Source organism: Lactuca serriola, chromosome 5, assembly GCF_051521515.1.
Source record: "Lactuca serriola cultivar US96UC23 chromosome 5, Lser_US96UC23_V15, whole genome shotgun sequence".
NCBI lineage: Eukaryota > Viridiplantae > Streptophyta > Magnoliopsida > Asterales > Asteraceae > Lactuca > Lactuca serriola.
The window spans coordinates 291,399,801-291,411,248 of NC_136412.1; the positions used below are offsets into that span (position 1 = coordinate 291,399,801).

An 11,448-nucleotide genomic window follows, 5' to 3' on the forward strand; every position below is an offset into this window, starting at 1 on the left:
AGGTGTTGGAAACCACGTTGTGTTTTCATTTGACTTATAAAAGAAAGAATTGCTCAATAATTTTACTTTACTTTCTGCTAATCTCTATACCAAATTAATTGTTAACAAGTATGTGGCTGGCTACCTGTGATGTTTTCCATTTATCAGCAGTTGGTCTTTTACAACGTCTGTTAATTCTGTGTTAGGTTTAGGATGATATTACTATGAAGTCTGAAGTCAATTCTTCTTCAAATCGGAAAATTGCAAATTTACTGGTTGTTGATAGACTTACTGATTTGGTTTCAAATTTAAAGGTATGTTATCTGTTAAGAACATAACAAATTGTAAAAACCTGTTATTTAATCTCGAACCTGTTTTTTTGAACTGATATAAGATCAAATTAATCTGATCTCTAAGCCGCCTCTAACATAAACCAAAATTCAATACTTGCATGAACGTCGATCCTACGAAATATAGTCAACTTTGACACAAAGCTCCACCAAACAAACATAACTTCCTCCAAAGACAACCACTAATTTTATTATTTCGTCTCTACAGAATTGTCAGCAAAATATCCAGATTTGACCCACTTTCTCATGGTAAACCTTTCAATAATTGCAACTTGAACACTTGTTCCCTGTCTTCTTCTCTAGATCTACACAAGTCCAATTGTTTTTTTTAAAACTAATCGCACCATTTAGATAAAAACATTGAATACATCATCTTTTAATTGATTGGTTGAACCTACACCTTCTTTTCACTTGTATCATTGTCTTTATCTTGGTCAATCTAGTATTGTGGTGTTCATAAAAACAAAAAGAGAAAAAGAAAGAAAACATTTTATTCGAATTGGGTTTCGGAATTTTTAAGAATAGTGTTCATGGAAAAAGAGGCAGATGGTGATGAGGTGGTAGTAGAGATTACAGCTGTTGAAGCGAAGCCGAAAAATGGGGAGCTTGAGGGCATTGAGCCACCACCTGTTTCTGTTTCTACTATTATTCAGCCTCTTCAAATTCAATCAAATCAAGATCCGAATCTTATTTCATCAATAGCACAATCCCCCTACCCAAAGCCAAAATCAAGACTCGTTGAGCCACCATTTCCAACCAATCGGAAGATCGCAAATGAGAAAATAACTCCAACTGCTTCCCCTTCTTCTCAAAAACCAAAAACCCCAAAAACGTCGACCCCAATAACACCTAAAACACCATTAATCGCATCACCACAAGAACAAGACGCCGACGACGACGACGATGATGCGTATTTCACTAAAGTTCTTCAATCCAAGAAAAAGAAACGACCCAAGAAAATGAAGGTTTTGGTTTCAATCGAGTTCAGTTTATTCGTTTGCGTAACGATAATTTTAATTTTAAGTAGAACTGTGGATAAACTAAAGAATTCCGAGATTTGGAGTTTAGGATTATGGAAATGGTGTGTTTTGGTAATGGCGATTTTCTGTGGTCGTTTATTTTCCGAGTGGTTTACGAATGGTGTGGTTTTCTTAATAGAACGTGAATTCTTACTTAAAAAGAAAGTTTTATACTTTGTTTACAGCTTACAAAAAAGTGTTCGGGTTTTCATCTGGTTAGGTTTGATTCTATTAACATGGGGTTTGTTAATTAATCGAGGTGTTCATAGATCAAGAAACACAACCAAAGTTCTAAATTATATCACTAGAGGGATTGCTTCTACACTCGTGGGTTCTGGTGCATGGATTTTAAAGACTCTTTTTGTAAAATTCTTAGCTTCTAAATTTCACGTGAAGATATTTTTTGATAGGATTCAAGAATCTATCTTCCATCAATATGTTCTTCAGACGCTTTCAGGGCCTCCATTGATGGATGATTTTGAAATGAGTTTTAAAAATTCTACAGAAAGGGTAGTAGAAGAAAAGAAGGAGGAAAAGGTTCTTGATGTGAAAAAGCTGAATAAAATGAAACGTAGGAAGGTGTCTGCTTGGACAATGAAAGGGTTGATTAAAGTTATAAGAAAATCGGGATTCTCTACACTTTCTAATGCACTTGAGGAAAGTGAAGATGTTGTGGGAAAAGATGAACAGAAGGATGATGGGAAAATTACTTGTGAGTGGGAAGCTGTCAATGTTGGTTATGCAATATTTGCAAATGTAGCTCCACATGGAGAGAAGTAAGATTAGTCTTAATTCTTAATTCATAATCCTGTTTCTTGATGAATGTTATGTTTAATTGTTGTTATATAAAATTAGGTACATCAAAGAGGAGGATCTTTTGCGTTTTATGAACAACGATGATGTGAAGAAAGTGCTTCCATTGTTTGAAGGAGCAGCGGAAACTGGAAAGATCAAGAAGAAATCGTTTAATTTTTGGGTGGTAATTAAATTAGTAATTACTCAATTCAACTTTTCACCATTAAATTTGAATGATAATTACAAAAATGACCAAATTGGGTGATCCTATTCAACAAATTGAACCGACTTTTTGACCTTTTAACAAAATGAACGTCTTTTTCACAATGGGTCAATTGCCAAAGTATTTTTATTGATGGTCATTTTGTTGAAAAGTTAAAAAAAGTGGTCATGTTGTAGATCAAAGAAAACCTTATGTTCTCTTGGAATTGTATCTTGATTTGTTAGGTGAATGTGTATAAGGAGCGAAAATTTCTGGCACTTTCTCTAAAGGATACAAAAACAGCCATAGAGGAGCTAAACAAGCTTGTTTCAGGGTTCACAGTATTTGTACTTATAATAATATGGTTCCTTTTAATGGGTATTGCTTCAACGGAAGTGTTGCTTTTCATCTCATCCCAGCTTTTGCTTGGGATTTTCATGTTTGGGAACTCTGCTAAGACAGCATTCGAAGCCATAATATTTGTGTTTGTAATGCACCCATTTGATGTAGGTGATCGTTGTGTTATTGATGGTGTTCAGGTAATTAACTCATTTGCCCTAATCTAGTTGCAAGAATTTGGTCTCAAAACGGATTCAAATGTTTATGTGTAAACATCTGTAGGTCGTTGTAGAAGAAGTAAACATTTTGACAACTGTGTTCTTGAGATATGATAATGAGAAGATTTACTACCCGAATTCAATCTTGGCTACAAAAGCCATAAGCAATTTCAATCGAAGCCCAGAAATGAGTGATTCTGTGGAGTTTGATGTTGATGTTTCCACTTCAATCGAGAACATCTTGGCTCTAAAAGCTAAAATTAAAACGTATGTCATACTCTACTTCTCTATCTCTTGTATTAGGGTACTGTAATGTAATCTATCGAATTTTGCTTTTTCTACATCAACACGCAAAGAATTGTTGCAACTACGTATTCAGGACTAGATAATGTATGTAGGAAACAAGGAATGAAGGTAGATGTTTTGGGGATTGACAATGGGGGAAGAATTTCAGATCTAACTTATCAATTGCAGACCTAATCGATGGTGTGTGTTCTGTGAACTACATTTTATTAAAAACTATTCAGATTCTTAAGGCCAAAACTATTTTTAAAAATCAATAGCTGTTCGCTCGTACAATTACAGTATGATCCATAGGTTAGGGTTTGATTTATGTTTAATGTTGACATGAATTTGTGATTTAATTTCTCAGGTACATAGATAGCAAACCCCGACTATGGCGCCCAAAGCACAGTGTTAGGGTTAGGGAGATCGAGGATGTGAACAAGATGAAAATGAGCCTCTACGTAACTCATACGATTAACTTTCAGAACCACGAAGAGAAAAGCGAAAGAAGATCAAACCTCGTGCTGGAGCTGAAGAACATCTTCGAAGAACTTGGAATCAAGTATCATCTTCTTCCTCAAGAAGTTCTGATTAGATATGTCGGCTCTGCATCGCCACCAGCCACCACCGCCACACGGTTGTCGTGATCGAATCCCGGGTAGAATTTGCATCAGGTTTTGTTGTTCCTTTGCCTTCGTTTTTCATCTTTTGATTTAAAATGTAACTGCCATTGCCATTGGTATTCTGGAGCTATAGCTAACTAACGAGATCGAAGTTTCTTTGAATTGTACAGAACATGCTAATATATTTGCATGAGTAGATAAAGTATGCAATTCATACAACATAATTTCTTTTTACAATTTAATGCAATATAATAACTATTTTTTGATATTGTATGTAAAATGGTAAGAGAATTGAGTTATTCAATTTTTTTTTTTTTTTAGATAAGGCATCTTAAGCACTTCTTGCACGAATAATTTGAAAATAGTTAAACAAAATAGGTTTTCATATTCAAAATCATTTTAGTTTAGTAATTTATGGAAAATTACAGACCCAAACATCATAAAACATCATATTTCATAAGGCTATCCGATATGGGTATACGTGGAGACATAACCACCTCATCAAAACTCTCTTCAACCAACGCTATAACTAGGGATGTTATTCGGGTCAGAACCGAACCGAACCGACCTGAACCCGAATAAACCGAAAACCGAATAAGGGTAATTATATGAACCGAAAACCGAACCAAATAAGCAATACGGGTTCGGATCGGTTCGGGTATTATTCGATTCGGTTCGGTTCCAGCCCGAATAACCCAAATAACATGTACAAGATGATTAAGGAGCCGAATAACCCAAATAACATTTACAATGTGATTATAAATATTGTATTTTGTATGACTTTTGTAGCTTATGATAAACACAAATAACACGGATTAACTATTCTTGATATATAAAATGTAAAATCCAACCACCACATTATTAAGATATAGTTATTAAGCAACATATTAAACACTAAACATTAAACATCTAAAACAACCAAAAATCTATCTCTAAGTATATAAGTTAAACATTAAACATTACGTGGGTATTTTGGGTAACGATCGATAGAACACAAGACCAAATAAGCAATCGTGCAAGTGGAAAAAAATGTGACTTTTCATATTCGGTTCGGTCCTTTTGGACCGAATAAGCCCTTATTCGGGTAACCCGGATCGAATAACCCGAAAACCGAATAAGCCTTATATAGTTACCCGAAAACCGAATCGAATTGCTTATTCGGGTCTAATTCGGTTCGGTTCGGTTTTCGGTTCGGTTCGGGTTTTCAGGCCAAATTCTCATCCCTAGCTATAACAGTCAAAAGGGCGGTGTTCAAGCATAAAGATACGAGACTCAAAGAAGAAGAGAGAAGAAGAAGAACAAGACAACTACGGAAAAATAGGATGACTCACGCGTGAATTAGCCCTTCCACGTCGGATTCTACGCCTAGAATCATCTCCATACCGGGAGGCCTAAACATTTGAGCAAGTGTCCACAACTAATTCTATCACATATGTAAAAGTGTCATTACATTATACATCCTCTCAAAAGTCTCATCAAATCTACTAGCCTTCACAACTCTATTTACTCTTGATATACATCAAAAATAGTAGGATAGACAATGGATGTCTTGTTGGTTAATTCCTAGGTTAACCTGAATATGGAGAAAGAACAAGTTGTCCGCCCAATTTCCAAGGTCAAGCTCCTAAAACAAATTTTAAACTCTGATAATATAAGTTCTCACATTGGAGATAAAATCATTTAAAAGCCAACAAATTTTAATCATTTAAGAGCGAACAAATTTCATAAATAAGGAATGTAATGTGAGGATATAACTATTTCAAACCCAAGTTAATCACATAACCCAACTAACAAATTATAACAAAAGCCTAGGCTTAATATATAGTAAACTTCGTACACTTATTGCCAAATGAGCTCACCATAGTATAGCACAAAGCACATATACATCTTATTGTTCATTAAAATATTAGGTTCTAATGTGTTATTTCATTATACCACATGTGGGAATTGGGATACCTAGTCCTCATACATAAATGACACGCTCTAGAATGTCATCATTAACCATTAGGCAATTTCGGGATCATTAGTCCAAGTGAGCTTACAAGCCAAACCCGTCGTACATGAATGCACGTGTAAATGATGGAAACCCGTTTTCAAAACATTCATCCAATAATTCTTTGAAAACAATTATCTTTTCAAGATATAAGACATGAATACAGATAATTATCATACATAGTCACATTGCACATATAGTAAAATACAAGTAAAAACATGTCAAAACACAAAATACACATGTAGATATGTACCCATGGGTAGAAACTCACCTTAGAGAACTAAAAATACTACACTTCAATTTACAAGTGTTGATCACCTTAATGCTCACCTAATCAAAGGTTAATAACATCATTAGACACTAACTACCCCTTAATATTATGTTACTATGAAAAGATCCTAAACATAATCTTTATATGACTATACAAGAGTATTGGGAAAAGACTAGATTTAAATTGGAGTTTAAACACAAAAGTTGTAGCAAAATTGTGATTTTTTGACAAAATAAAACCAAACTTGTGTGTTTTTGCGAAGGAAAAACACACGGCGGTGTATTTCCATCAATTCACCAAAATCATGTAATTTTTTCTTTCACACAATATAGTTTGGTAAAGAAAAATATGTGTAAAGAAAAATAGGCATGTATTTTTTTTTATTTAAAAATGCATAAAGAAATACAAGCATGTATTTTTTTCAATGAAAAATATATTTTGTATAAATATGTATTTTAAATATATTTTTATACATAAAAATATATTTATGTATAAATATGTAAGATTATTGGTATCTAAAAATATGGAAAGGTACATTCAAAACCAAGAAATGTTATTTATTAACTTTTTTAATAAATTTGTAAGATTATTGGTATAATGTTTGCAAAAAAGGTCTACCGGTAAATTATGCATAAAAAAGTTAAATGGAAAATTATGTAAAAAAAGTAAATTATCTACAAAAATAAGAAGTTAAGTATTTAAAAGGAAGCAAATATTTCCAACTTATGTCTCTTATTAGATAAAATGGATCAATTATGAATGCAGCTGCCCAAGCAGGGTGATAGTTTCTTTTAAACCTTTTATCAAGCACCTTGTCTATATAAGCTTCATTGATCTGAAAGTCCATATAGCAGTTCCTGATTTTCAATCTAAGTTCATCCAGAGTGGCAAACAGTGTCCAATGCGTGGCCTTTCTTTTGATTTCTTCAGACATTGCTTTGAATTTTAGTGTCCAATGTGTGGCCTTTCTTTCTTGATTTCTTTAGACATTGCTTTGAATTTTAGTGGCTTGAGTTCCAGATAAGAAATATAATTTAGCATCATAATCTTTGTTAAAGATTAAAAAAATTTCAAAATTTCGAAGTAAATTGTTCATAGATCTATAAAACAAAGCTTAGTGGAATCACATACAAACAAAATGGACAAGAGAGTACCGGTATCTTAGTGAGCCCTAATCGAAACACGGAATTGAAGAACATAGTAGTAGAAGGAGCCGGAGCAAGGAGGTAATAGAAGAGGACACAGTCACAGAGGCTTGAGGAAGAATAAGATGAGGCGGTGGGTTTCTGGGAGAGTGCAACAGTGGAATGTAGAAGGATACAGATGAAGCGGTGATCATGGTTGAGGAATTAAACCACATGAACAGTAAGCAACATAAGTTGGAGGACCAAAATAGACCAACAACGTGAAACTTTACTGTTACTATTCTTCAGAATTTTAATATATATATATATATATATATATATATATATATATATATATATATATAATAATGTATACAAAAGATGTCACAATTCCAGGTCCGCAACCATTTAGCATGCAACGTCAAGTATGGACCAAATATTATCAAGGTTCTAAAAAACCTCGTTTTGGCTTCGCCATGGTGCATCATGGCATCAAGGCTTGTACTCGACGTCAAGCGTTGACAAAATGTCGCCTTAAGTTGTAACATCCCAAAAAAAACCGAGTAAAAATTTCATTTTAAATAAGTCAAAATCATTCATTTATTATCCCAAAAGAAGGTCATAATAAAAGTATTCTCAAAACATTAGAGTAAAATCATAAGTAGTCAATGTGAAATAAATCTCCAAGGGAAGTAATGTGATCAAAGTGTGCCGTTTCTTTTGAAACCAATAGTACCTAAAAACATTTTAAACATAAACCGTAAGCACAAAGCTTACTGAGTTCCCTAAAATATCTCATACTAAAGATACATAACAACTTGAAACTAAATTGGGTCTATTTCACCCCCCCCCCTTTCGGTATCTTTCAACTGGTATTGGGTCTATTTCATCCCTTCGGTATCTTTCAATTGGTATCGGGTCTATTTCACCACATTCGGTATCATTCAATCGGTAATGGGTCAATTTCACCCCTTTCAGTATCTTTCAACTGGTACTGGGTCTATTTCACCCTTACAGCTAAACATATAGTCACATCAACAAGAGTCACAAAGACAACAAACACATACATACATATTAGAAAGAGTCATAAAGGCAAATATCATCCTACAAAAATAATCCAATGGGTCGGCATTGGTTCCCTTCAACTCACGAGTACAATGAAGAGACTCACCTATCAGACGATAATCAATTGTTGCTGCTCTCACTGCCAACAAGACAAGTGTTACTCCACACCTAGATATGCATACAAGGTAAACCCTTAGTCTACCTTCCAAAGCTAAGGGTTGGCCAAAAGTCAACTCAAGTCAAATTCAGTTGACCTCCACATCGTGTCGGACCTTGGCCACGCCGTGGACCATGGGTTTAAACCCAATCCAGTCCCAAGTCAAAGAATTCAACAAGCCATTAGCAAATCCTCCACACTGTGGCCCTCCTTGGCCACACCGTGGGCATAAGATGACAAAAAAATCGACTGGTTCCTAATCGTCACGCCATGGCGGCCTAGTGCCACACCGTGGGAAAGAGTCTGATTAGCATAATCGAGTTAAGTTGATTTTAACTCAAAACCAAAGGCTCAAAAACCCATATCTACTCCTTCTTAATGGATTAATGGACAAAGTTTCCAACTTTATCCATTAAGACACTTCAATAAGACAATATCTCTAATCAAAGGTCTAATAAGGGAAAAATCATGACATGGGCTTAACCATAAAGCACTTTTCCTCAAAGTCTTTCATCCAACCAACTCTAGAGGAGTTTCTAATACCAGATCTAACATAAATTTGGGTGCTTTATAGACATGCATGGGCATTGCATGTCTAGATTCCATTTTAGGACAAAATGAGCAAAAAGGTTACCAAAACTCATGCATAGCTAAGAATCCCAACCAAAGTCTAGATCTACAAGATATATTGCTCATGGGAGTCAGGAGAGTCATAAAGTTGAAATCTTTATGACATCAAACCAACCAAACATCACTTATGGACCCAAATAAGTTAAATAAGCTAGATCTACCACCAAAGAATCATCAAGATGGAAACTTGATGACTTACCAATGGTCGAGAGAGTGATTCCAAGGATAGTGAGGAGTTGTTGTTTGTTCTTTGGGCTAGAACCTTCTTCGTCTTCCTTTAAAATGCAACCAACCACCACAAAAATCTCAATGTCACACAAGGAGGCTAGGGTTAGGGTTTTTGGTATTGGGAGGATGATGGAGGCTGAAAGATCACAAAATGCCAACATAATGTCCTTTATATAGGATCCAAAGCCTAGGGATTAGGGTTTCTCCAAAATCAGTTGTCATGTCGTGGCGGGTCGTTTAAATCCACGGTCAAGAGAAATAACTCCATGTCGTGGTGAAGCCCACAACGTTGTGGCCACCCAAGAACAAAATTATGAAAACTAAATGAATAGACGCATTCCTGAAACGGGTGTTACAACTCTCCTCCACTTAAACTGGATTTCATCCTCAAAATCCGTCTTGGTTAGAATCTTGAAAACAATTCCAACATATTCCATAATCTCCCTCTAACCACTTCGAAATCAAGGCATCTTATAAAGAAAAACCGAGAGGCTACTCGGAAACCCATAGCTGCCAACAACAACCCAATAACTATAAAATACTCAACCGCAAAAACTATCTTTCTCTCCCTAACTGTAAGACCGAACTTTCAGTGAAAACCACTCAAATCGGAAAACTTCTCAAAAACTCGAACTATAACTAACTCCAATAAACTCCAAAAACTGAGAACCCATCAATCTAAACTTCAGAAACCATACCCACAGTCTGATGATCATCCATTCATAGTACTTACCCCTAGTTCCCTAACTAGGAACACTAGCAAAATATGCAAACAGAATACTTCAAAACATACCGATCGTGAATTTTGACTAATCCCAAATTCGAAAGTTATGCCTAAAACCGTACATACCCACTTGACTTCTTGACAAGTCATCACCCACTTACTGCTCCTACGAGCATAATGATGTTCCATCTAAGAATTTCACATTGCATACAAATCCCTTATCAGCATAGGTGTACATCCACCTGACAAATCACTCGAGACATATGCAACAAACTTCATGACTCAAGATTTCAGAACCAATACCTAACGTTGGTAACTAAACCCCTAATAAACCACCCTCAAGAAAACGGGGTCCATAGTTGCAAACATTCAACCAGAGACTTCTTATGCGTAATTAATACTCCCAATAACCTTTTACTGTCCACGTGATCCAAACCAGTTGGTCACTAAGTCTCCCGACTCCCAACAATGCACTAACACCCAAACATGCCAACAAGACTAACGATATGTAACCTAAGAGTCTCAATCAAATGACTAGTGGATTCCACCCATATGAATCTGTGACATCCCCATTTTCACGGCCAGAAAAGACCGATTTTGTTTATGCTTTATAAAAATCAGAGTACTTCATTTTATAAAAATGTTGCGGAATTTGTTCCTAGAAAAACATGGTAAATACGTTATTAAAACATTTTCGATGAAACGTATTTATTTCATTTTAAAACGTTTGGGATGTCATCGTTAATACAGAAACATAAGCATAAACAGAACTTACAATTATTTACACTAGTGATCTACATCTCTTTAAATCTCTCAGTGTATTGTGACTTCATATCAACACCTGTGATAAAAATAAACTGAGTGGGTCAGGTTGGGAAACCTAGTGAGCACATAGGGTTTTCAACCCACAATAATATAATTATTATTTTTAAACATCAAACAATCAACCCAATTACCCATTCCCGTTATCCTCACATTACGTCCCTAAAACATCTAACACAAAGGACCTAGTCAAAGGACTATCATTGGGATGGAGTATATCTGGTGAGCACACAGTTCACACAGTTCGAATAAACACACAGTTCGAATAAACACACAGTTCGGTTAAACACAAAGTTCGAATAAACACCTACAGGTTGCGAGCCTGTTAGTGTTCCACTGGACTGTCTAGAATAGTCCGTGGTCGTCATCTATACTCCGCTAGATGACTAGATCATCAAGAACATCTATAACGAGGCATCTCATTATTTCATTTTATCACACAACAACTAATACATCTACCCATGTTTTACCCAACACATTTTGTAGATATAAAATACATATACAGTTTAAATCATTGAAAACATGTATAAAACGTTCATCCAGCATAGATAGCAAGTATACAGATAATATACACACACAACACGTAATTTATATAAAATACTTCATATCTATGTGTAAGCTGAA

The 11,448-nt window shown here is 35.1% G+C and overlaps 1 protein-coding gene across 2 annotated transcripts; it reads left to right on the forward strand.

Moving 5' to 3' along the window:
• Positions 1 to 646: 646 nt before the first annotated feature.
• On the forward strand, positions 647 to 4,076 carry LOC145054634 (mechanosensitive ion channel protein 10-like). Of its 2 annotated transcripts, XM_079002863.1 has the most exons (6): positions 647 to 2,124; positions 2,204 to 2,327; positions 2,591 to 2,884; positions 2,967 to 3,169; positions 3,301 to 3,388; positions 3,555 to 3,693. In XM_079002863.1, exons 1-5 carry the CDS (start codon positions 860 to 862, stop codon positions 3,380 to 3,382), a joined length of 1,968 nt encoding a protein of 655 aa, XP_078858989.1. In that variant the 5' UTR covers positions 647 to 859; the 3' UTR covers positions 3,383 to 3,388; positions 3,555 to 3,693. The 2 variants fall into 2 exon arrangements, with proteins under 2 accessions (XP_078858989.1, XP_078858988.1); XM_079002862.1 differs by lacking the exon at positions 3,301 to 3,388 and having other exon boundaries at positions 663 to 2,124; positions 3,555 to 4,076.
• Positions 4,077 to 11,448: the final 7,372 nt, after the last annotated feature.

Coding starts and splice junctions, on each gene's coding strand:
- LOC145054634 (XM_079002862.1), top strand. CDS start 860: ATGGAAAAAGAGGCAGATGGTGATGAGGTGGTAGTAGAGATTACAGCT. Junction 2,885..2,966: donor GTGTTATTGATGGTGTTCAG/GTAATTAACTCA, acceptor AAACATCTGTAG/GTCGTTGTAGAAGAAGTAAA. Junction 3,170..3,554: donor CTAAAAGCTAAAATTAAAAC/GTATGTCATACT, acceptor TTAATTTCTCAG/GTACATAGATAGCAAACCCC.